The sequence below is a fragment of the Pholcus phalangioides genome, unplaced genomic scaffold (genome assembly GCF_987345545.1).
Source record: "Pholcus phalangioides strain wild (caught in Gottingen) unplaced genomic scaffold, Ppha-v1.0 ptg000007l_1, whole genome shotgun sequence".
Lineage (NCBI taxonomy): Eukaryota > Metazoa > Arthropoda > Arachnida > Araneae > Pholcidae > Pholcus > Pholcus phalangioides.
Window position 1 is genome coordinate 3,429,640 of NW_028301600.1, and position 27,392 is coordinate 3,457,031.

Here is a 27,392-nt window from a genome sequence, read left to right on the forward strand (position 1 = left end):
AATAAAAATATTCATCTCACATATTTGTCATTCATTGCAATTTGAAGTGGCTCTTCATTTCCCGCGATTTTGGTGACTTTTCTGTGATTTTAGCAGGAGTTGGCAACTTTGATTAATTTTGGCGTCATTTTCGGCGATAATTGGCAATGTCCTGTATTTATATGTATTTCGAGAAGACCAATTTCGCGCATTTTTCTCGAGAAAATATGGTACCATACGAAGTAAACCAATTACAAAAATCTATAACAATGTAGCTTTATGTATAGCCACTATAATAAGGTCCTTATCTAGTCGCCTTAGCTTTATGCGATGTCGTCAATAACGTAGTTTTTGAATTTAACTTTTTGTGTTTAGTGCTGCCATCTCTTATAAGTTAAGCAAAGTTTTTGTTTTATCATATTTTTTTGTATATTATACTGTAATTTTTAGCCTCCCAGGCCTTCTTTAAGCCGATGTATGATTCGCGGAGCCGCCTCTTTTTATTTATCAGATTTATTGATTTACTAGGGGGGCTCGGCCGCCAACCCCCCCCCCCCCCCCTTCTCTTCACAACATATCTTGTTTATTTCATCCCACTTCATCAGTGTGCTATGGAAAGGGACCAGCTTACTGGTGCTTTCACTAGTAGAGAATTTTAATAAAAATAATAATAAAGCAAAACACACAAAAAACAAATGAGATTCATCAAGTACCCCCAGAAACCTTCCCCATGGGGGTCCCCAGATTCAATTCGCTGAATTTTAGTGGGCCCCACACTGGATATATCTCGGGCTACCGATTTGTTGCAAATTTTTCAATGTTAAACAACAAAAATCAATGAACTACATCGAGGGGCCTCGAATTAGAACCTGTCAACATTTCCATGGAGCCCTGACCTGGAAGCTTGTCGGACACTTCCCTGTGAGGGGCCCCGAAAATTTTTCATTTTTATCAATTTTATACCGAATAAAATCCAGGGCCCCACATCCACTAGCGGGGACACAATACGCAGATTCTTAGTGGGGAATCCAGACTGGATTTATCTCGGTCTTCCGCTGTTGCAAATTCTACAATGTTAAACAACAAAAAAGAATGAGATTCACCAGTGCCCCCAAAATGAAACCTGTAAACATGGGGCCCCCGACTTGGAAGCTTGTCGGTCATCCCCCGCTGCGAGTGCCATAAAAATTTTTCATTTTTATTCATTTCACCAACGAATAAAATCCAGGCCCGCCCTCGCCATCTAAAGTCCAGCCTAAGGGCCCTGCTGTAGGATGTGGGAGCCTCTCCGTACGTGCACATAACATGGTCCCGATGGGTCAAATGGGTCCCGATGCGCGCTAGAGTTAAATGAATACTTGACCCAAAATCGTAACCGACTTTCGTAACACAAAAACGTCACTAATTTCGGTTGCTTAGAAACCTTTTCGAGTTTGTGATTTTATATTATAGAGTAGATTTGAATTACCTCGGGCGGCTGTGGAGCTCCAAGGGCTCCGCGGAGTGCCAGTTGAGAACCACCGGTCTTGAGGATAGATCTCAGCACATTTTCATATGAATCCCCAAGGAAAGCTTAGTCATGAAGCCAACACATAGCCCGAGAGGTGTAGCATAGAATCGGAGTTGACACTTCTGATTCTGGTTTTGGTCAGATTTCGGTGTACATTCCGCATCCCACATTGCACTGTAATTCGTAATTTTTTTAAAAAATCAAATATGCCCTAGAAATAAATTTTTGTTTGTTTCCCGATGTTTTTTTTTGTTTTGTTATTTGAGGATAAATATTTTGATTGCATTTTGACTTTAACACGTTTGATTTAACATCGACAAAGCGCGCGAATAGCTTTAGATTCTGTCCAAGACCTCTAAAACTCAGACATTGGCCTAGGGTTTTCACAGCATCTCTCCCTCTCAAGAAAGAAATACCGATGGATTTAATGCTCCAGGCGCTTTCTCGTTAAAACTGAGAAGCAGGGTCGTCTTCACACATTAGTTGGGTTTTGGACACATTCCCCAAATGCATGAGGAAGCCTCATGGTACACAAAAGTGAAAAAAATAAAATTCTAAATGGGTCCCGCTTAAACAAAGATTGAATGAATGCATGAAATAAAGGGACTAATCGACACTTCAGGGCTGTACTTCAGTAGGGCCGTAATGTGCCTTCTCGGGGGCAACGGAGCAGACTTTTCCTTGGAGCCCCTCTTACAAATACAAGGCCACAACAGGCAAATGACCAACGAAGTGGCTGAGAAAAAGATGCCCATAACAAATATGGATGTCATATATTTCAAAAATGCAGCAACCCAATTAAAAATGCAAAAACCCTCTTGAAAGGATTATTTTATGCAAAAGTGTAAACTTTTGTGGGGTCCCCTTCGGCTCGGAGCCCAGGAGTAGTGTCTCTGGTTGCCCCATCCTAGTTGCGGCCCTGGAGCAGAGTACATCTTTGTCCGAGGGTTCCGTGATGCTCTTTCAAAACAGCCCTGGGTACAGATTTTTAAGAAATAAGCAGTCAGATCGTATTAAGTCAGGGGCAGCTCTTGGGCCGTGCGGCCATGCGTGCTTGGGGAGTGCCAAACCTGAATTAAAAGGCCAAGAAATTTTTTTTCATTGGAATTTATTTTTAATTTCGACGTCTTCCTTTAATTCTGAACTAATTTTAATTCAGTATGAACTAATTTCTATATTGTAATATTGTAACAAAATTTAAACCATTTTATCACTTGAAAATGTTTGTACTACCTAACGAAGTTTATGAAAATAATTAGCACGTTAGCCTTAGACAGCTTCTATTTGGTTCAAAATAATTCAGCCAATCCCAGGATGTCACGACATTTCACAAAAGAAAAAAAACCGGAAAAAAAACAAGCACAGTTCGTGTTTCACTCAAAATTCATCTGCCGTGCGGCGAAAAACCGTAGTGCGTACAAGGCCTTCAAGTTTGGGTAAGTTCTTATTCAGGCAGCATCAATTAAGATTTTAGGTGTACTATGGAATCTGTTAATACTCTCATTTATACGATTTCTACGACGTTTTGCTTGGGTCGCGCGACTCAATACATTTTAATTTTTAATATATTTTATTTACCATTCGTCAAAATCGTTTATTTACCATTCGTCAAAATCGTTTATTCATCGTTTATCAAAGAAAGTTGATTTTCTTATATGAACTTTTGATTCCCCTAAACAAAAATAATTTTGGTAAAGTATATCCTCAAATGGCTGTGAAACTTGTTTCATCAACTTGTAAATTTATGAGCTACATTTTATAGCTGCGTGTGTGTGCTGGAGGTTATTGTGTTTTGAAGAATATTAAAAATTTCATTTTAATTATTTGTTTCTTAGTACAGTGCTAACATCAGTCGTAAAATTTTTTAGCTGATTTCTATATTGACGAAGAAATATGTAATTAAATAAATTCGTAAAAGCAGCGGGAAAAAACATTAGTAAATGTATTTATTTCCTTTCTCAAATTCACAACTTTTATTACAAACATAATTGTTTGTTTCAGAAGAAAAAAAAAGATACACACATATATATATATATACACATTATTAGCAACCAGTGACCATCTATACAGGCACAATCATAAAGAATTAGGCTATAATACTTTTTATAGGCAGGACAGTTAATATGCGTATGTTAATACTTTTTTTTAGCACAAACCAAATACATGATCAGCCCCAAGACTAGTTGAGTTACAGATTGGTTTATAGTGTTTAGTCAATTTCAAGAATTTCACACAAAATACCTCTAAAAAATGCACGTTTTACAGTTTCACACTTAGGTTTATGGTGAAGGCTTCGAACGTATTTTGATAGAAAAAAAATGATAATTATCATAAAATCGAACAAACCTCTCAATAAAAACAAAGTAGGTAAAACTTTATTGGAAAGAAGTTGGAAAAGAAAACTTTTGCACCTTTTGACTATAGTAAACCTTGAAACACGAAATACTTTCAATAGTATTGCATTCTAGCTGATATTTTTGGAGGGTGTAAGAGATTAAAAATATGTATATACTGTATAACCTCGTAACACTGAATGTTGTTTCTGCGCTTTGTCTGTGACCTTGACAGATTTTACAAGTACTGTAATTTGTTTCAGTAACAAAATTGTGTAGTTTTTTCCGTGTTCTTCTCAACATTGCAATTTTAGTGAGCTATATTTACTAATTATAATCTATGCAATCACCTGATTAACCATACCAAGTGCTCAATCATACCAAGCACTGTGAATAAAGTTATTAATATTTTTTTCACAAATCGCGTTAAAAATCGTGTACCTTGAAACAAAAGATCGTGTACCGTGGAACAGTATAGAACTTGAAATTTTCCTACTTTATCTTGGAATATTCAACTTACACTAAGTTACAACTTTAAGTTTTAATTTCTTCTTTTGCGTTTAAATATAATTTATATTTGAAATTTTTTAGTTCTATATACTTCTACAAAAACTTCCGCTATCCCAATTTCTTTTCTTTCATACACGTTTGGTTATTTCCTGGCCAAATTTGATGAAAATATAAACGCATGTGAGATGCGTCGAACACAGAGATCTATCCAACAACAAAGGTGCGAAAATATTTCACTGTTTATCGGTGCCAGATTATAACAAATGCTGATATCACGGATGTTGTATCTCTAATGAAATCACCCAACACCAAGCGAACTGACAGAACTAAAGATTTAAAAACATTTAATATATTTTCCTTTCTATAAGTATAATGTAAAATAATATGTATTTCATCTACGTAAATACGTTCCTACTTCCAATTATTGTTACTTTTGCGTATATAGGCCTACATTTTATTAATCATATTTGTCATTTTGTTCTGATGTTTTTATTTCAATAAATAATACATATTAAAAAAATAATCATTACATTATTTTTTAGTGATATTTGTATTTTTTTTGTCTTTGTAATTTTACCCTGTTTCAAGGTACAACATTACGTGTGTCAAGATACAAGACCCAATGTTGTACCTTGGGACATTTTAGCCTGCTTCTAAATCCATACCTCATAATTATAGTTGAACAGAATGGTAATTTAAATATCACCCCCATGTTTCATACAATATACAGATACTGAAAATAAACTTAAAGAAATTTTACGGTAAAAACTGATTTGGAAAAAAAAGTTTGAAAAATATTGTTCCAAGGTATAAAGTCTTCTTTATACGTTCTTAAATATAGATTGCTGTGAAATGGGAAAGATGCGAATTGCTTTTTTTCGCAAATATCTTCAAAATGACAAATCTCAGCAAGATTTTTTTTAAAAACCATTTTATCAAACAATAAAAATATGATCGACGACAGCAAATTATATTGATAGAAAGGGACGGACGAGAAAATATTGGTCAGGTGACAACTAAAAAAAATCTACTTCTGAAAATTGTTGCGTAATATTCTGTTTGAATGTGATTTCCGGATGAAGCATTTTATCCTCTTTCCATCTATCTATGTTGAAAACCACAAAAATGCATGTGCAGCTAATATGCTAAAAAAAAGTCGTAGTATTTCGAATTTGTTAAAATTCATCTTCAGTAGGTGCATGATGAAACGAGACAAACAGTGGTGTCAACAATATGAAGCAATTGATCCTATCTGCCTTATTCAAGCAAGTAGAATTTCTTTCTAGAACATGCGTCTCTCTCTCACGTTTCAATGCAATCCCTCGATGATCTTAGAATAGTCTTCAAGATTTTAAATCTTCGATGACCAGGTCTTTTCCAATAAGAACCTGATTTCATTAAAATAACGATTCCTACAGTAAAGCTGGAATCAACTGTTTGATGAAGACATAAGGCTGGTCGTCCACTGGAAGCGACAACATGAGGCAAACTACTCGAGAAGCAACAGCCGACATTAAGTCTGACGACAAAGGGCGTCTGATGTCGTTCACTGAAACCGCGACCTTTACTCTACTTATTAACTTACACTCTACTCAGTTCGCGACTGCATTCCATGCAGACGAGTGTTCGTTAAATAACCTTAAGGAAATATAGAAAAACTAAAATTTTTTTGAGAAAATTTATCGGTTGAATTTATTTGTTAAAACATTCAATGAGACATCTGACACAAACTCGGAGGCGTTCGTTGTTGTAAATAAATGAATAATTATATTTAATCGATTACTCAATCCACACACATGAACGGCAATTATCAAATTTTCAGCTTCCATGTTCACGCGGGAAAGGAGAGACCAAGTAGAGGAGGAAAAATACGGAGCGAATATATAGCGCGAAAAAAGTAAACAGTACTGTGCCTGCGCAGATACGGGAAGTGACGTGTGATCCCGTTGGAATCGGAAATTTTTCTCGTCTGCTGTTGTAGACGCAAATCACTAGCTTATGATCGCTGCTAATGGACGAGGTTCTCGGACTTCCTGTGCAATGCGAGCAGTCTTACGAATACGAGTATCTGCGACCTACTTGTTTATCGCTTCAAGTCGCTTCCAGTGGACTAACCGCCTAAAAGTGACTTTTAACAATTTCTGGGATTTAACTCTTGAAACGCATGTCGAATGAATTGGTAAAGAGGATTTGAGCAAACAGACTTCTTCGGGGTTGATGTATGAACTCATAAATATTCTCGTAATAGCGTCGGATTGGAAATATCAGTGAAATTTTTTTTTACGTTTTCTTCAAATAAACAGTGGCAGTTTCTAAGACCAAGGGTGGTCCGACGTGTCATTTGGTACATTTTCATGACGATTCCACTATAGACATGACAGCAACTTACAGTATTTGTGCTCTAATCTTGTTTTGATGACATAAAATTCTGCTTCATAGCTTTGAAGTAATTTTTTTATATTTGATACTTTACTACTCTTTCAAATAAAATTTATTCGAAAGATGAAGAATCGTTCATCCAAATTTGAGTACATTCTAATTTATTCTAGTTTCGAATTTTTGTGAGGTCATTACCTCTTTTTTTTATCGTTTGTTTACAGGTAAATCACAGTCTCTCAGATATAAATATGTTCGCCATTTTCTTACAAAAATATGCAGATCATTATTGTTAGACGTTATTCATAAAAAGTGATTATAAATTATTTTCTAATAATATATATTATTCGCTCCAGTACCAGTTACAAAATGTATGTATTTGCTCGACGTCTTTTCCTGACCCTGTTGTCCGAAAAAATGGTTTTTTTTTGTCAATTTGGTATTGAACCGAATTATAACTGGTGGAAAAATTTGTCTGGCTAAGCTCTGATTCTCTGCAATGATATCAGACGCAGAGATTTTTCGATTGATTTTCACCCCAATTTTTTTAGTTTAGGTATGAGAAATAGTATCCTCTTTGTTATGTTGGAAAGGTTATCATCCTTCTGTCCAATATGTTTGAGTGCCATTTTCCACTAAGAGACTGATTCCCGTGTGTTGGTAATGAGGAAGTTCAAAAGGTCCAACTTGTCTGTCATCTCCAACTCCAGAGTACCTGAGCCGATAACTTTGGCTTTCGATGTCATCTCGTGCTGCAGATCTGTGATAGGATACGGCACTGTCTATTATTTCGGCCAGAACAGAAGACCTAACACGATCACACCTACAACAAAAAAGCACACACATTGACTGAATATTAAAAGAAATGGCAAAGCACAAGTAACGATTAACATGTAATTGAAATCAAGGAAAACATGTTCTGGATATTATGCCGAGATGAACTCTGAAAGAAAAGTCATCTGGTCGTCTGTCGGACCCGGGCCCTCTTGCAAACCGGTTCAGCATTCCACCATCTACACCACTGGAGACACGACCCTGCCTTCCTTATTTCACTAAATGTGGTGTTAGGCGCTGAAGTAAAAGCTAACCCTGCCTTATTTCACGCACTGTGGCGTGAAGTAAGGACGGTAGGGTCGTGTCTCCACTGGTGTAGTGAACGAGTGGCGCAGTGGAATGATGTTCGTCTTCCACTAATGAAGGTTACTGTCAAATTCCGCGGGTTCGAATCCAGGCAAGAACATCAGGAATAAGTTTTTACCTACCGAACCTGATGCGACCAACGATAGATGGTACCTTCATTTCCCACCTAACTCTGGTGGAAATTGCCATATGGCGATATATGACCGGAATTTGTTGGTAAAGTAGTGATGAAGATGGTTAATTGTAGATGGATTCCCTGTTTGCAAGGGAGTCCGAGTCCCGGAGGAGACCCAATGACTTTTCTTTCCGAGCTCACCTCGGCATAATATCCAGAAAATATCTGTTTCCTTGATAGCTTAGGCTGAAAAAAAGCCGTCTCTCTTCACGTAATTGAAATATATTTCTTATTCTATATAATAAGATTTTTATTAATTTAAAAGAAAAATTAATTTTCTTCATAATTTATCAAGGTACATATATATGTACCTGCATGTCTGCTTGTTAAAACGAGATCCGGTTGAACATTCGGTCTCTCTTCTGCATCGACAAAAGCATTCTTTATTGTCCCAGTATCTATCGGACGTATTGCAATGCAGAGAATCCAGTTGGTTTTTGCATACGCATCGACACTGTCCAGGTTGATAGATCTGCTGTGCTGTACAGTCCCGAGCTTGTTCTTTGCACAAACAAGCGCACCTGTCATGCTGTTCCAATCGGACACTGTCGTAACCTTCAAGATCTAGCATTTCAGCTCCGGGATGAGGATAACGGGCTTTTATTACCTACAAAATGAAATTGTGAAGGTAAAACATTAGCAACACTGAAACACGAAACAATAAATCGACATTCGTTATTTAGCTATTCAACCCCTTTTTCTCTGATTTAAGCTGATACTTTTAAGAAGTGTGCTTGACCTTTCAAATCATCCGATCACTTTTATGGCATCGCTGCCATTTTTACGCACACGCAGGCAGACCCGATCGGGACATGCAGTTTAAAGCTGATTTCAAACGACTTTTACTTTCATGCTATTCGCAGAAACTAGACTCAGACCTAACGAATCGATTTACGGGAAATTCACCGAGAACAATATATTCACTGCCATGCAATTCACCGATGGGAAAACTCACCGCCAACAGTTTGGCACGAGTCAGTGAGCCATTAAGTGAGCGAGGAATGACAGTGAGTGACTCAGTGAATGATACAGTTGTTAGTGAGTAAGTGAAAGAGTGGTTGATGGCGGTGAGGGAATGATCATTGATCATTTTTGTCACACCACGGTCATTTTCTGCACGTGAGGGCTAATTAGACCGGGACCTACAATTTATTGCCGATTCCGAACGGCAGGCTTGTTTTTTATACTCATCGAAAGGTTGGTGCGCTAACCCCTCGATGGGGGACTCCCTGCTGTAGGGATTTTTTTTGCTGCAGTCAAGTCGCCGTTTTTTGTTGCACCCTTGTGTCAGGAAAGTTTTCTGGCAAGGACGAACCGGGTATCGAACTCGCGACACCTCTATACATCCTTTGGTACTCTAGGCGAGTATGGTGAGGGAATGACATAGTGACTGAATGGGCGACCTAGTGAGCAAGCGAGTGTAATATTGAGTGACTCAGTGGTGGGCCGAGTGAGCGAGTGACAAAGTGAGCTATCAGATGATTGAGTGTGTTACAGAGTGAGCGACCTAGTGAGCAAGTGAGTAACTAAATGATTAAGTGTGTTACAGAGTGAGCGACCTAGTGAGCAAGTGAGTAACTAAATGATTAAGTGTGTTACAGAGTGAGAAACATGGTGAGTTGATGATAGAATAAGCGATCAAGTGAGTGATAGAATGAGTGATCTAGCGAGTGAATGACAAAGTGAGTGACCTAGCGAGTGAATGAGTCGTTCATTCATTCGCTCACTCAATCTCCCATTCTTTCATTCACTCATTCAATCGCTCATTCATTCACTCACGCGTTCACTTGCTTACTCCATGTCGAACTGTTGTCGGTGAATTTTCCCAGTGATGAATTTCCCGGACACGATCGAATTGATGCACTATCCAATCGATTACCAAGAAGTAAAGTTCATAATCATACGAATAAGAATCACCTGTGAAAGTAAGTTCTTATTTTGTGTCCCAGTTTCAAGTATGATTTGAATAACTTTTATAAGATTGTATTTTTCTCATTAAAATTTAGCAAGTGAGTTTTTGCGAAGAAGGGATCACATAGTTAAAAAAACGCTATTTTTTTTTACCCCTCATCATTCGTTGGTGTCCCAGAAGGAAGAGCTTGGACAATTTTGCCCACTGCTCTGACACCAAGTAGTATAATATGAATTGCGGATCATGAAAATGTGAAGTATCCTTCTGTAGAGATTTCTCAAGTGTTTCTAGAACAGTATTGGGAAAGAAAGCCATGGTAACTCCAGGCGCGAATCCAGGACGATATGCCGGGAATTGTTTAAGTTCGTTGGATCGTGGGACAGACACGCTTTCCTTACATTAGTATTCGGCTCTTGGAAGGGACGCTCGTTCTTATTGATCCCTCCCGCAACTCTGGATCCTTGCCTGAGTGAAGGTAGACATCTTCAGCTGCGAATGAACCAGAGGTAAATATCAAATATCTTCAGCTGCGAATGAACCAGAGGTAAAAAATCAAATATCTTCAGCTGCGAATGGAGTGGAGGTAGGCGTCCTCATCTGCGAATGAGCCGAGGTAGATATCTTCAGCTGTAAAATAAACTGAGGCAGACATCTTCACCTTCGAGTTGAGCGAAGGCAGACATCTTCAGCATCGAATGAAATGGACGCAGGCGGATCCAGAGCGATGTGTCGCAAAAGCAGCTTATTGTACAGGTTATTTGGATCATACCGTACTTTAGGGGAACAGAAAAATGTCTCTTATATTATTCGGCTCTTCGGCGATCGCTCCCATCGCCCTCTGGATCCGCGCTTGGGTAACTGATACCATTCTGTTAAATACTAGGACCGGTAATTTGGTCAAGTAATTTTTACCCCAGTGAATACACATATATTTCGATAATTATCATCTTACTTTGACTGTGACAGTACTCGTCCTTGTTGGAGTACAGTGAAGTAGTTTACTACTGCAACATCCACCACAACGCCTAACTCTGGTGCAAGATGGCCAAACGACGACGGAAGAATCATACGGTTTCTGAAATTCAACCACGGTCATCTCTGGGATACAGGCTGCAGGGCGAGCCACTTCTGCTGTTGCTCCGTCTGTTGGCCAAAACACATACGTGTATTCAGGAAATTATGAATATAATTTGAAATAATTCTCCAAGAGCGCTCCCGATAATAATTGTTCCTTAAACTTTAACGATTTGAAAATTTTCTTAGTGTAGGCTGCACTCATGAATCGGGTGCAAAAAGTCTCATCTTTATATTTTTTAAATTTGAAAATAGAAAATCATAGGTAGAATTTTTGAAGAAGAAAAGGAAATATTAATTAAAATAGAAAATTTACAGCAATTCGAGGTCATGAATATTTGAAATTTTAGGCATATTTGTTTAAATGTTGTCAAATGAGTTTGTTTGCTAACTTTTTGAAATATTTAAAGAAAATATAAACTATATATACAGGGTGTCCTGTAAGTGCTATCGCGGCCTTTATCTCATTAACCATCTGTCGTAAAGGTACGATTCCAATTTAAAAAAATGCTCAAAAGCCGTTGAAAAATTACCCTGTGCCAGTTTTGAGAGTGAAAATACAATGCGTGTAGCAAAATGAAAAATCTAAATTTATATACGGTCCCCCCCTGTGCTCTAATTTCCAATCAGAAAGTTGTTGTCCTGTCTCTCTTGATGCCAACAACAAAAATTCCATGTTTCTAAGTGCAATATTCGCAAAAATATTCGAATTTGAAAAATGGAGCAAATTTGGAAAAGGACATCGTTATATGCGGGTAAAACGGTTTGACCGCATTTAACGCTGTTCTTTCCCAAATTTCCTCCGTTCTTCGAATTCGAATATCTCTGAGTATTGCACTTAGAAACATGGAATTTTTTTTGTTGGCATCAAGAGAGACAGATTGCTCTTAAGCCGCCCCTGCTCTTGACCTAAATCACGAACGTAAATTATAGAAAAGTCGGTTTCACAGACGACTTTGGAAAAGTAATGTTGCTAACTTCAAATTTTAATTATACTATTTGTGTGCGAAGGGGTACCCGTTAAAAACAGAAAGCGACATGAATAAGATTTTTTTTAAACATAAACATATATCAGAACATTGTACTGTATTATATGTAGCTCTCTACAATTTCATCAATATCTATAACAATAACGAAATAAAATATTTACATTGTTTTTAGACGTATAAATCCTTTGCATTGTCAATTTTGATTTATTTCTGATGCAGTCTTTATAATTTTTATTTTCGTTTTTTATTTTCAGAGAAATAAAATAACCTTGAAATTTCATTGATAGAATTGGGGTTCGTTAAATTGACGGTTTAATGTATATTCAAAACGGCTGAATCAAAATGCCTGATATGTTTTAATATTAGAAGATGCGCGGATTTTTAGTTCATTAAGGATTTTTTTAAAACACTCGGTGAAAGTAACAGGGTTGGTCGGTACTTATTAACACGAATAAGAACTGGATAAAATACCGAAACGTATATCTATTTACCGTCGTCGTCTTCTAACAAGTAAGATCTTTGAAGAGCAGCTTGATTGACCCAACGATCCAAAAACTGGCTAGCATTCTGAGCAGATTGAAGCCTTATGAGAAAGTCTTCCGGCACCTGTGTGTGGTACAATCAAAGTTTAAACCAAATCAAGACTTGAATTTTTTTCATTAATATTATATGTATGTACTTGAAAGTTGTATCGGCATACTCGATTATTTGAAATTCCATAGCACAGCGTTTCTGAATCCAAGGACCAGTAAAATATCTTACACAATCCGGCAGACCTCTAACTTACAACATGAGTGGCGTGACTATACGTCCTGTATTTCACGGAACATTGCTGGGTTTTTGTCTGTTCCGATTTCATACAATTGTCCCGTATTTTTCAACGAAGCTTATTCGAATTTCTAAATCTTTACTTAAAATAGAGAATGAAGATAACTTTCATATATATATATATATAATACTATAATAATTATGACTAAGAATATAAATACTCATCTTAAATCTTACATATTTTGTCAAGTTCAACGTTTTTTATGTGAACTACATTTCAGTTCCCAGTGAGTCTCAGTCCTTCACTTTTCCACTGATTTATAATTTGCAGCGATTTCACTGATTTGCCGCAGTCATTTATTTCCCGACTCTTCAGTAATTTTGTCAAATTGCATTTTTTGGCTATAATTTACTTCATATTATTGCGATTTCCAGTATTTTCTTCGATTAGATATGGTTACCCTAAGAATGAAGGTCTAATTTTCATTTGAACCCATAAGAATATTACTAATATCAATAAAATATTTTTCATACAATTAGAATTAAAATAATCAAGTCTGCCTGCGGGCCACCTTTACCATCGTCGCGGCGGTCCGCGGACCATTGTTTGAGAAACGCTACCATAACACAACTATATGTACTTCATTCATTTTTGTATTTATTTAGTTGCGAAAGAAATGAAGAATCGCGAAGGTTTTCGTTTTTACATGTACATGGCGGGAAAACCGAAAGAAGTCCTCTACGCCACTGAGAATGTCAAAACAATACTCACATAAAGAATACGAATCCCACGACAAAAACATCGAAACGTGCGTAAAACATGATTTCCAATTTTGTTTTTATGAAAAGCCAAAAAACAAGGTTAGTTTTCAAAAAGACAACCTTGTCTTTTTTGAAAACTCACTGTTTTACGAAAATGGGGAGAAAACAATATATAGAAAAATGCATGTTGGTTGTACATTGTGATTCGAAACAAGCAACCAATAAATATAAATATACAAATGTTTATAAAAGTGAAAAATAAGAACTTTATAAGGTGAGTTTGTTCTAATCCAAGTCTGCGATTTATTTTGATGTTATTGGAAATCAGTGTCTTAGAACAAAAAGAAAAAAAGATAATGAATAAAATCATTTGTATATTCTCATTATTTCACTTTTCAACACCCTGTACACCAGGGGTTTCTAACGTATGGACCGCGGGCCACATTTGGCCCTCGAAGCATTTTGTTGTGGCCCGCAGATCATCTTCATAAAACTGTTGAAAACCGATTAATTCTAGAATTAATGAAAGAAATAATTTCAAAATTAATGAAAGAAATAATTTCAAAATTAATGAAAGAAATAATTTCAAAATTAATGAAAGAAATAATTTCAAAATTAATGAAAGAAATAATTTCAAAATTAATGAAAGAAATAATTTCAAAATTAATGAAGGAAATAATTTCACAATTAATGAAAATTCAGAATTACTGAAAAAAATAAATTTAGAAGTGTTGAAACAAATAATTTCAGAATTAGTGAAAAAAATAATTTACAAATCAATGAGAGAAATAATATCGTAATTTTTGATGTAAAATTATTTCACAATCAATAAGAGTAATTGCATAATTATTCAAAGAAATGATTTCAAAACATATCAAGAAGGACAACGATTTCGGAATCACCGAAATAAAAAATTAAAGAATAAATTTAAAGTGATTTCAGACTAAAATTCATCTCAGAATTAATTCGTTCAGCAATTGATCAAAAACTTTTTTGAAATAATTGAAGACACGTATTCTGAAATTATATATATATTTATTTTATTAATTATCAATTTTTATTAGTTCTAAAAATATTTTTAACACTAATTCTGAAAACGTTTTGATTAATTACTGATTAAATTATATTAATTCTGAGATTAATTTTAATCTGAAATCATTGCAAAGGATTCTGTATATATTTATTTCGGTAATTCTGAAATTATTTCCTTCTCAATATATATATAACTGGAAATCTTTTTTTTCATTAATTAGGCAATTCTATTAATGATTGTGAAATAATTTCTATCACAAAATTACAAAATTATTTCTCGCATTGATTTTATAATTTATTTCTTTCAGTAATTCTGAAATTATTTCTGAATTTCCATTAATTCTGGATGTTTATCAATATTCTAGAATTATTTCTTTCATGAATTCCGAAAATATTTCTTTCATGAATTCCGAAAATATTTCTTTCATTAATTCCGAAAATATTTTTTTCATTAATTCCGAAAATATTTCTTTCATGAATTCCGAAAATATTTCTTTCATTAATTTTAGAAATAGAATTAATCGTCTTCAATGTTATAATCATTTTCTGAAACCGATCGGTGGCCACGACAAAAAGCTACGAGGGCCAAATGTGGCCCGTGGGCCATGCGTTGGAGACCCCTGTATTAAGATGTCACTAAATTACATGAATTGGTGGCCCGCAGGATTCTTGGGAAGTTTCAATTTGTCCCGTCGTGTCTGAAACGTTGAAGACCAAAATGAAGACCTGCTGTACCCAAATTCATTAGCGAAACATATTGCTGACTTGGAAATAAAAACAATTTTTTCAACGTAAATTTTGTGAGTACTGTAATGTCGGTCATATCTGTTGGAATTGATCGTACAGATGTGACATAAGGATTGATTGTTTTCCCCGAGGGTCGTTTCATCCCCCGCTGAGTTCTCTCACGTTTACGCTCGCTCTAATGATAGCGTTAGTGATGTCGTCACGTGACTAGTGGCAGTTCAAACGCGACTTTAATTAATGTTTCCGTTTACGCGTTACAAGTGCCATCTGTCGTCGAACAAACAACTGTCACGTCGTGTATGCAAATACTTCGAGAGCACTCGCATGGATTATTGAGAATAATATTCTGAGAAAAGCTGAAAAAAAACGTCAAACATCAAATACGTGGTCGATTTATGATCGGTGAAGAACCGTGGTAATGTCCGTTTTTAAAATGCGCACACACAGCCATTATACATATGCCTACATCGCTATAAATACTGCATCTAACTTTTGGAGGTCAAACACCACTGTCTGTCGCATGTCTGTAAAGATATCGTAAATTTCATTGCCACGTCAAGTTTTTCGCTGCTTTATTTATGTATTTTTTGGTCTCCTTTTTCTTTCTTTATTAATGCTGGTGTGAATTGTCACGATTATGATGATAAAATATACGTCCGTATTTCTTCTCGACATCGCATTTGTAAAGTTAATTTTTCATTTTTACGTAAATAGCAACGTACAACGGTCAATCAACTGCTGCGACAAGGAAACAGCATCGTTTAGTAAAGGGCAATTCCAGGTTGTGGTGTCGCAAGGAGTTTTTCTCTGATAGGGTTGTTAATAAATTGAATAGCTTACCTCCGGGCGAATCGAGAATTCTAACACAATTGATAAGTTTAAAAAGAAGTACATAGTGGGATAAAAAGAGTATATATACGTAGTGGGATAAATCGAGAGACCATCCATGCCTAGTTAAGACAACCATAATCTTTTTTATGGGAAGTCCATTATATTATTATGTAGTATTAATTATTAGTTTTTGACGTGAATACGTCTTTTAAATCATCCGGGAGCATTCTCAAAAAGTTGCGTGACGAAATTCTTTAAACGCTCACTCAAGAAGTACGCAACGCAAATCAAAAGCGATGGTATCGCTCAGATTCCACATTGCAAAGATAAATCCAATGATATCACTCTGGTTTTAATATCTCTTCCCGTCTGGGCACTAGGCCCACTTCCCTGATTAGTAACAAAAATTGCTCTCCGCTATACTCTTTCAAAAAGTGCGCAACGCAAGTATCTATTTGTGTGTATATGTTTATATACGAATAATATTGTAAAACGAAAAAAGGTATATTTACTTTATAGACTCATTATTTATGACTCATTTATTTGTAAAATATTTTAATATTTCAGATCTGATAATTCAAATTTTTACAGTGCATAACTTTTTGAAATATTCATATTTTATGACATAACATGCCTGGCACATTTCTACGAGGTCCTGGATTCGAGACCAGAAGACTTTTCTTTCCGAGTTCACCTGAGCATAATATTCAGAAAATATGTTTTCTTGAAAAGATATGATTTGTTGTAACATTAATCACAGACACGATAAATCATTTTCCCAAAAAAAAATCAGAGTTTTTATTTCATTTTTCTTTGTTTTGATATGCCGAATTATACTTGAATGGCATCATTATCTTTATAAATGCAGTACCATAATTTTTTTGCCTATAATCCGTACATGCAAATTTCTTGTGGTTATCTTAATTAACAATAATGAACTATTAACGAATGAAAGGGGGTTAGTTGTTGATCACATTTTGTGAGAAGAGTGTCGATTCTTCCACTCGCATTTATTTATAACACCATCTGTGTTTTTTTAGTGTGAAAAAAGCTCGGATCCTTTTGGAGAAGTCAAAACTCAGCTTGTGAGGAATAAAATTTTGATGTGCGAACAAATCATTCTCCCAGTGTAGGTTGACTTGGTTGAAGGGGTGCAGAGAAGAGCTACGCGTGCCTTTATTGGCACACGGGGCTTGAGTTATGAAGAGAAACTTCATTTTTTGAATATGTTTACATTGGATGAACGCAGGTGTCGAGGAGATATGATCGAAGTGTTCAAAATTTTCAATGGGATGGATAGGATGGACCATGAACTTTTAGTACACTGCCAATCGACTGCTTTTACAAGGGGACACCAGTATCGATTGGTGAGGGACAATGCAAGGCTAAGGTGTAGCAGGGAATTTTTCTCTAATAGGGTTGTTAATAAATGGAATAGCTTACCCCCAGAGGTAGTAAATTGTAACACAATTGACACGCTTAAAAAGAAATACGATAAACATGTTGGGGTAAATCGAGAAGCTATCCATACTTAGAATAAGACAACCATAAGTATTCTTTATGGGCATTGTATAATATTTTATCCATGTATATATATTGTTTGTAATTGCATTTTAATTGGGTTGCTGTATTTTTGAAATATATGACATCCATATTTTTATGGGCATCTTTTTATCAGCCACCTCGTTGGGCATTTTGCCTGTTGTATGGCGTTGTATTTGTATTTGTGTAAACACATGGTGCCCAAATATCTGATAAACTGGTGGATATGACAATTTTCTTTTCTTTTTTACCCTTCAAATATTCTCATTTTATGCCAATGTAATATTGTGTTACTCCAAAATGAAGGAGAATAGGGCTCTTTTGAGCTTGGCGCTCTGTATAACGTTCAACGGTCATGGCAGGGCGGTAGCGTGTTCTCGGGGACCCAGGGCAGACTTTTTCTTGGGGATCCTTGGAAAGGTTGCAAACAAAATGAGTGTATATTTTTTGTGAGGTTCACATTTGGCTTAGGGCCCTGAGGTGGCGCCCCGGTTGCCCCAGCCTAGTTACGGTCCTGGATCACGGTTACTACTTTAGTGTTAAGGTTCCGTAATGGCATACTCATCTTAGAACGGAGTTAGAATCTATGAAAGTCGAGCCAGGATTTTTCATGAGCCCCTCATCTATAGTGTAAAAAATATAACATTGCTCTTGGGCACGACCACCTAGATAACCTATATAGAGCCTAGACCTCCTATATAGGTTATATAGGAGGTCGTGTCTTGGGCCGTGTGACAGGCCACTCACTCCAGGAGGGGTGCTATATCTAAGTTGAAAGGGTAAAAGAAATCTTGGTCGACCAAAATAAAAAACGTGGTCGGGGGCACCAAAAATAAATCCCGCACGGGTAGAGATTTTTTTTTTCTCGACCCACCCCTGGGGAAAGGATTGGCTCCCGTGGAAAATTTTCGTAGCCATCAAGGGTTCTGCGCAATTCCGGACTTGAACAGTTTTTTTTCCAATGCAGTGAAATCAAACAACGACACTCGATATAACGATAACTACCTCTACAACGATATTTTTCTTGGTCCGTAGAGTATCATTTTAATGAGATTTCACTGTATTTAAAACTATAAATTTTCTGGAAAATTAATATAAAGAGTTTGCTAGAAATCTTAGTCTGGGGTCCTGTCAAAAATCAGTCCCATTCAAGGATGTTTGGGCCGCGGCATATATGTTTATTAGATATATTTTTCATCAATAGATCAATAGAATTTCAAGTTCTGGCTTTTTAAAACAGTTATCGTAAAATATTATACGTAATCAATGCAATAAAATTCAGTTTTTCGACCCGGTGCGACCGCACACTTCGCATCTGCTCAAGTCCCCCTGCCCCGGTTCTATGTTAACTAAGTTCTTGTAAACGTCTGCCGTCTCTAAGAAAGTTCTCTGGATCTTATTTGAACTATTTTTCATTATTATTCATTGCTACTTCTAGCGTGGAATCCCGGTTGAGAAAAGCTGCCTTAAACAGAGTGGCAAAATTTCTAGGGCTACTCCTGTGCGTTAGACCAGTGTTTCTTAACCTTTTTTGACCCATGGCCCCCTTTGGACCATATTTTTTTTCTTGCTCCAGCCCCTCTCATCAAGGACTATTCCCCTTCCCCCATTAATTGGTGAGACCTTACTTATTGAATTGATTTTTTGAGCAAATTGATATTAAAGAAAAATTTCATGAAGAAGGTCGACCTCTGATTCAGTGCGAGTTTCCATAGGCAGTTCCATGCCCTTTAAACACATAGGGCCTTTGGGCAAAAAGATGTTTTGAAACCCCTTACTTTAGCACTGGAAACAACAGCTTACGTATTTACTTATTTCCGCAAATTATCGTACCAGATGTCATTATGTAGGACCCCCTATTGACATCAGGCTCAGAGTCATGCCTGGATAGGCTCAATGTGTTAATATGGCCCTGGTTATACGCAGGGCTATTTTAGCAGAGACCCTTACCCTCCTGGGAGTACCTATATATAAATTTACATTATGCTCGAAAAATATTAGTATCAAATATATCATTTTATCGTGGGGCTTTGTTCAGGTGGGTGCATGTTTCAAGACAGCCTTGACTCTATGGGCAGTTCTGCTTCATTCTGAAAAACACACATTTTTCCTTTCATATTTCTCTTGAAAAGCTTCATTTCTTTACATCTTAATATTTTTTATTAACTGCTCTTTGTTGGGCCCCCTTAGCAGCCTATCATGGCTCCCCTCCAACTGAATTTTCATCCGTGGCCCCCTTGAAGTATCTCAGGAGCACGAGGGGGCCATATGGCTTCAGGTTAAGAAACACTGTACTAGACAACACATAATACAATCTTAACATTACTAATACAAAAAAGACATTTCTACAAAGAAAAATTACGTATGCATGTGCTTCGAAAAGCGTTGTAGAAAGCGTGCTGATATCGTAAGAATACGCAATACTATTTTTTTTATCTTCTCCGGCTGTCTTGTTTCAGCGCGGAGTCACAAATACCAAGTCACGTAATACTATTGACATCTCTAGCTTTGGTAATAAATTTTATGCATCTAAGCATTAAACCCTTTATCTGGACTGAATCTCAACCATGAACCACTATCACAATCACAGTTTGAAAGTTGATAGTAGCTGGCTTGTACTTGGATAGCTTCTTTTTATAATATGCACCACAATCTTTCGATAGAATTAGCATCAGGTACCATCTTGAGGCATCACGGAATCACCGAAGTATCGATGAAGTTTCTCCGGTATGGCCAAATTCTTTGTGGAAACTTCATTTTCTTACGTGCCAGAGACCTTCGAACCAATTCTTCAACTGATGAATCAGAAAGAGACCAATATATCTGAGGACATCTCAAAGTACAGATTTATGTTGCTCTCTATTTTCTGATTCCAGAAGTTTAAGAGAAGATGATGTTTTGAGATGTCAGTCTGTCATCAGGATTTTTCCCATGTAAATTACAATAGTATCAATACCAGCTTCGTAGGCATATACAATATCTTGATGGGGGGAAAAATTCCATCTACAAAACAAGTCTTCAATTTCTAGAATCAGAAAGTAGAGAGGAACTTGTATTGTGTAGTCTGTACTTCCTTATTGCAGCACTTGAACACTTTGTTTGGAGTCGAAAAATGAAGCTTCCATCAAGAATTTGGCCTGGCTCATAAAACTTAATGTATGCTGCGGTAATTTCGTGATATCCGAAGATGGTAGCTGATGCTGATCTTATCTAGAGATTGTGGCGTACTGAAAAAAAGCTATTCAAGACGAGTACGTACTATCGACTTTATAAGAGCCATGTTTAAGGTTTACTCTAGATATGTGCCAGAGACTTATCGATTCAATGCCTTGATGCGTGAAACCCCCGATCAAAGTCAAAGATAGTCACAGTACAATATATTCTTACGATATCAGTGCACGTTTTCTCATACAATCGAAGCATGTGCACACATAACATCAAGTGTAGAAAGACGTCACTCTCCCCTGTTAATACAACAGATTCGAAAAACTGGCTGAATGAAGAGATATCGATGTTTCAGGGAAGGAAAATCCATCTCTGCCCTCTCGGGGACACAAACCCCGGTCTCTCGTTTGCCGGATGAGTGCTCTATCACCTAAGCGGTAACCCCGTGAGGGCAGAGATGAATTTTCCTTCCCCGAAACACCGATATTTCTTCATTCAGAAAGTTTTCCGAATCTGTTGTATAACATCAAGTTCCCAGAAATGTCGTCTTTCTGCATCCGAAATGTTGAGATTGAAGAATTCTAGGTTTACATACATAACCCTGGGAAGATGTACAACACTTGGTCAAGCAAATTGATGTACATTTGCAAAAAATGTTCGTGTAATAATCCATTTTTATTCAAATGCTCTAATAAGAAACACTGGTTCTCAGACAAATTTAGAATGATCTAATTTTTTGAAACAAAAAGGGAAATATCCCAACGTTTCAGGAGGCATTCAATCTACCTTAAACAGTTTTTTGCTACGGATATGCTCAATAAGAACCTAGTAAAAGATAGAAATGCAAATTATAGCCATACTGTATGATTGGACTTCCCAACGTGAACTTTTCATGAATTGAGCTCCAAGTTTATGGACCGTATTAATTCTTTGAAACAAACGAGTGTACTGTATACCAGGGGTCTTCAATCTTTCAGACACGGTTAAACAGGGACAAAAAAAATTGAAGACTTTTATTTATTCTTAAATTATTCCCTTTATTCGTTATAAGTTTTAATTAGCTCTGAAATAATTTTTTTTCACTAATTCTGAAAAAGTTTGATTAATTGCTAAATGAATTAATTAATTCTGAGATGAATCTTAATCCGAACTCTTTAAATGATCTTTCAATTATTTATTTCGGTAATTCCGAAATTGTTTTCCTTCTCAATATATCTTGAAATCATTTCTTTCTATACGTATGCAGTTACTTTTATTGATTGTGAAATAATTTCTATCAGAAATTACAAAAAATTATTTCTCTCATTGATTTATGTCATTTTTTTCACTAATTCTAAAATTATTTCTTTGTTTAATTCTGAATTTCCATCAATTTATTCTTTATTAATGGAATTATTTCTTTCATTAATTTTGAAATTATTTCTTTCGTCAATTTTGAAATTATTTCTTTCGTCAATTTTGAAATTATTTCTTTCGTCAATTTTGAAATTATTTCTTTCGTCAATTTTGAAATTATTTCTTTCGTCAATTTTGAAATTATTTCTTTCATTAATTCTAGAATTAATCATTTTTCAATGTTTTCAACTGTTTTCTGAAAATAATCGTCTTGCCATAACAAAAAGCTCCGAGGGCCAAATGTGGCCCGAGGGCCATACGTTGAAGACCCTTGCTGTATACTGACGATCCGATTGAAAGTTTGAGCACATTTCCAAATATCAGGAGAAAGTTATTAACGGGACCGTTATCGCAATTACGGGACACTTTGATGACATGGCATGAGGTCAAACACACACACAAACATACACAGCTGTCCCTTAATCCCGTTGAAATGTCTCCCCGCTGAGAGGTGATCGATGGCATGATATCGACTGGAAAAGCTCAACACCATTGTAAAGATGCATCGGCTCGTTGATGGGAAACACCAGTAAAAAATAGTCGCTAGGACAACGGTCACCATCCACGGAAACAAAACTCACAACACTTACTTACACCTGCTGCTAAAAATGTGAAAGGTCTCTCAGAGATGTAAAAAGAAATCCCACAGGTATAACAACAGGTGTTGTCTGCGACTAATGCACTTTTTTTCACTCTTTATGTACTTCTCTATCGACACGTAAATACAACATTATTATTACTCTTCTTACTAATAGAAAAGTGATGCTTTTAACGAAAGTATCGATAAAATAATTATTTTGGTTTCATTCGAATAATTCGAATGAGTTTAATCGTACGGAGCTTAAAAATGAATAGTTTTTCATCTTATAATAAAATAGTACACGGTTATAGTAAATCACAGGGGTCTTCACCACATGAGTGATTCTTCCGCGGGCCAAATGCGGCCCTCGGAACTCTTTGAGGTGGCCCGCCGATTAGATTTAGGAAGTAGCTGAAAAACATTGAAAAGTCGATTAAAAGTAAAAAATAGTAATAAATCGATGAAATTTGCATTCAACCATCATTAACGCTGTGCATCGGAATATTACCTGGGTCGTCAGTGACCGAAATAATTTCATAATTAATGAAAGAAATAATTTCCGAGTTGGTGGCCGAAATACTTTCAGAATTAGTGACAGAAATCATTTCAGAGAGTCCCAGCGACACCGAACTAATTTCAGAATGATTGAAAAAAAATAATTGAGCGATACATTTGAAAGAAATAATTTAGATATACATGTTTTCATTTCACTACATCATGTTAAAACATGGGAATTTACCGTTAAATCCTTCATAACACATTCATCAATGGTAATTCTCGGCCTATAGTAGGTCTATAACCCATCCAGTTGCTATTCTATAATTTGATCACAGAATATATTCGATATTGAAACCTGCATTAATTATGTGTAGACGACCTCCATAAGTGGATACCGTTAGGACCGACAGCATAACATATCTTTATACGGCCAATCATACAAATAACGACGTGAAAGGGTTCTATTGAATTCGTTTAGTACAAAAATACAAAATTATCCAAGTATACATTTTTACGTGTTAATTTCCACTACAAATATATTTTCTACACTTTTTGCAAACAGGTAGATAGAAAAAATCGGTTTCACTTTTGGGGAGTGTAATTTACGTTGTGTTTGAAGATTTCGGAATAAGCATTCAGTTAAAAGTTTCATCCACTTAAACAGTACCCACTTATCAGATTTATCCTCCATTTATGTATGAAAGCGAGATGGGATTGGAAAAAAGTTATGGTCATCCCATTTTAAGTGAGAATTGAAAACCACACCCAGGAATTTTACTGAAGAATCGTATTGAATTTCAAAATTATTTATGGGAACTGGTTGGATAACAAGAGGAATCGGCTTGTTAATTTGTCGAAATAAGATACTTTTGGTTTTTACGTGGTTCATTGTTAAAGAATTGCAACAAAACCAATCGAAAATTTTGTTGGCGTAGTGGTTAGTGACAAAAACTAACTCTTCAACTGTGGAAGAGGATATAAGAAGACTTTTGTCATCCGCGTACAAAATCAAATCAAGGCCACCCCGATTAAATTCAATATCACCCAAAGAGACCACCAGGTCATTTACATATATGTTAAAGAGTAGGGGGCCCCAATATCGCATCGTACTAAGGGTGACTTAATGCTATTTATTTGTACATATTGTTTTGGGTCTGAAAGATAACTAGCGAATAGTTGAAGTGGGTGTCCTCGAATTCCAAGGTGATAGAGTTTTGTTCTTAAGATATTATGAGAGATAGTATCGAAAGCTTTACTTAAGTCGAAGAAAGTGCCTGTACAAAATTTAGGGCCTGAAGAAGGGCAGTTTTCGTCGAATGATTTTTTCTAAACCTATGTTTACAGTGGGAGATTAAGTTAAACTGATTTAAATACGAGTTAAGTCTCTTATAAAGAATTTTTTCGAAAATAGAATTAAAGCAGGCTAAAACTGCAACGGGACGGTAATTATTAATGTCTGAATGGCTGCCAGATTTGTAGATTGGTGAGATCCGTGCAATTTTCATTAGATCGGGATAAGTCCCAGAAGAAACAGCGAGGTTAAAGATTAAAGTGAGAGGTTCAGAAATTTGCTTTGCTGTTTGTTTGATGACATAAGGACAAATACCGTCGTTTCCAGAAACTTTTTTTCGAAGGAAGCGATGAAATAATAGATTCCATCTCACCTAGTTCGATAGGCTCTAAAAAAATGGTTGATGAATGAAATTCTATATAGTCCCGAAAATTTGCTGTGGTACTAGGGATGCGGGAAGTTAATATATTGGGTAATTGAATGAAGTGATTGTTAAAAAGATTGCAAATTTGAGGGAGAGAGGTGATGCGAGAATGGTTGTGGATCAGAAAATTTGGAGATTTGTCATGCTGATTACCGGGCAAATTGTTGATTTTATTCCAGGTTTCTTTAGTGTTAGAGTTTTGAAATGTTGCAAAAAAATAATCTCTTTTCCGTCTGATTAAATCCCTATGTAGACGGTTCCGAAATGTTTTAAAAGTATTCCAGTCATCAACGGAGCGTGTTCTAACAAACTTGGCGAAAAGTGTATTTCTTTTATTTATATACTATACATGATAATTCATACATCTATTGTATTATTATATCGGGATCCGACTGTATTCATCACACATACTAGAATCATTTGAATTTTTTTCATATTTATGAAGTTCACTAATTACACTAGGGTATTATGCATAATCGCCGATAAAAGTGATAATGTTCTCAGTATTTATCAAATTTACCATCCATGTGTGCTTGGGTATTACGCATAATCTCCGGTAAAAGTGATAACATTTTTAGTCTTTATCAAACTTACCGACGACGCATGGGTATTATGCATATTCTCCGGTAAAAAGTGATAAATTTATCAAATTTACCAAAAAGATTGGTAAGTATGCATAATAACCGATTCATCACATTTACCGTAACACATAGACTATGTATAGTATTATGTTGAGCCATCTTAAAAAAAAAACACAATTTTTTTTATACACAACACAAAAATATATGTATAATTTCTGTGAATAATAATCGATTATCCGAAAATTTCTGCATTATTGACAAAAAAAATAATTTAAAAAATTCATAAATTAAAAAAAAAAGAATTACCCCGATTAATATTTGTTTGTAAATATTTTAGAAAATAACGATTTCAATCATGGAATAGCACTCACCTGTTATGCGTATCCCAGAGTAGAAAATCAAAGATTTTTGTAAATAACTACTAAAATTAAAATATAATTACTTTACCTTCTCTGGTCAATGGATGTAATCGACCAATTTATGTAAACCGATTCCGCGTATATTTGAATGTCCATGGTAAATGCATGGTCAAAAACAAACCCATTATACTAATTTCTTTCCTCAATTGTTTTTGTATTTTAGAAAATACATCTTTTAGTGTCATTTTAATGCAAAATGCAGCTATATAAGTGCAATACTTTTCTATGTAGAAAGAGTTTATTCCTTGTTGGTATCACTTTTTAAGAGCTGCTGAAATTTTATGTGATCAGAGATTTATAAAATTGCACCAAATTGAGGAAATTGGAAATAAAATTCAAGGTATAAAAACTATTCAACTTTGCTAAGGCCGGGAATTACACTAAAATTTTCATAAAAAATTTTTACAAAACTTGAAAAAACAACCAATAAGCGTATCGGTTACATTCACCCGAATGTAATTGATACGCTTATTGGTTACATTTTTCAAACTTTATAAAAGAACTTTTCTAAAACTTTTATAGTGATGCCGACATAGTGAGATTTGATCTGTTTATATACTACAACATTAAGATCAAGGCAAACATTATATTTCACCCTTAATAAAACATTTTAGCTAATTAAAAAATTCCATCTACTTAATTCAATTGCTGCGTGTTGATGTATTGTTTCATTTAAAAATATGCTAAAACTGCACCAATTTACGTCAGTTTTTGTGAAAAAAGTTTCAATAAGTTTTTATGGGGATGAACCATAGAGGGTTAATGATCTCAAAACAAATGATATCTCTTATAATGAATAAAAATTAATTACCTGGGTTTGTTTGAGTGGAAGGCATCGAATGCATCGTAAAAAAGCAGCGACAAGAAAGAAGCAAGAGGTCAACCAGTGGGTCATAGCTGCTGCTGCTGCCACGGACTCATGGTTTGCTATCCGCGGACACCAACCTGGGTTAATGCATTGCGCGAATCCCAGGGATAAACTAACTGTATTTCTCGTCTCTGCAAATTCTCAACTTGACGAGGACGGCTGTGATTTGCGGACGCTGTAACCATGACAACGGACGTGACGTCACACTGCCACACAAAAATATTCCTTTCCTCATCGTTATGTAATACGTACGTACGTAAGTGCAGTTACGTATACTGTCACCGTTTCTCAACCTTTCTATTCCCAAGGGATCAGTAATATGGATGAAAAAAAATTTGACAGACCGCCAATTTACAGCATGAGTCGAGTGACCATATGTCTCATATTTTGCGGGACATTTTCGTATTTTTGGCCGTTTTGACTTTCTTTGGCCCTTTCAAACCCGACCATTCATTTTTTGGAATTTTTCAAAATGTTTTTGCATTTTTGAT

At 35.8% G+C, this 27,392-nt stretch overlaps 1 protein-coding gene across 1 annotated transcript; it reads right to left on the minus strand.

Moving 5' to 3' along the window:
• Window positions 1–3,447: 3,447 nt before the first annotated feature.
• Window positions 3,448–26,992, minus strand: LOC149084807 (vascular endothelial growth factor A-like). Its single transcript, XM_089232544.1, has 5 exons — window positions 26,845–26,992; window positions 12,490–12,604; window positions 10,888–11,078; window positions 8,335–8,630; window positions 3,448–7,531 (listed from the first exon to the last, which is right to left on the minus strand). Exons 1-5 carry the CDS (start codon window positions 26,926–26,928, stop codon window positions 7,306–7,308), a joined length of 912 nt encoding a protein of 303 aa, XP_089088670.1. The 5' UTR covers window positions 26,929–26,992; the 3' UTR covers window positions 3,448–7,305.
• Window positions 26,993–27,392: the final 400 nt, after the last annotated feature.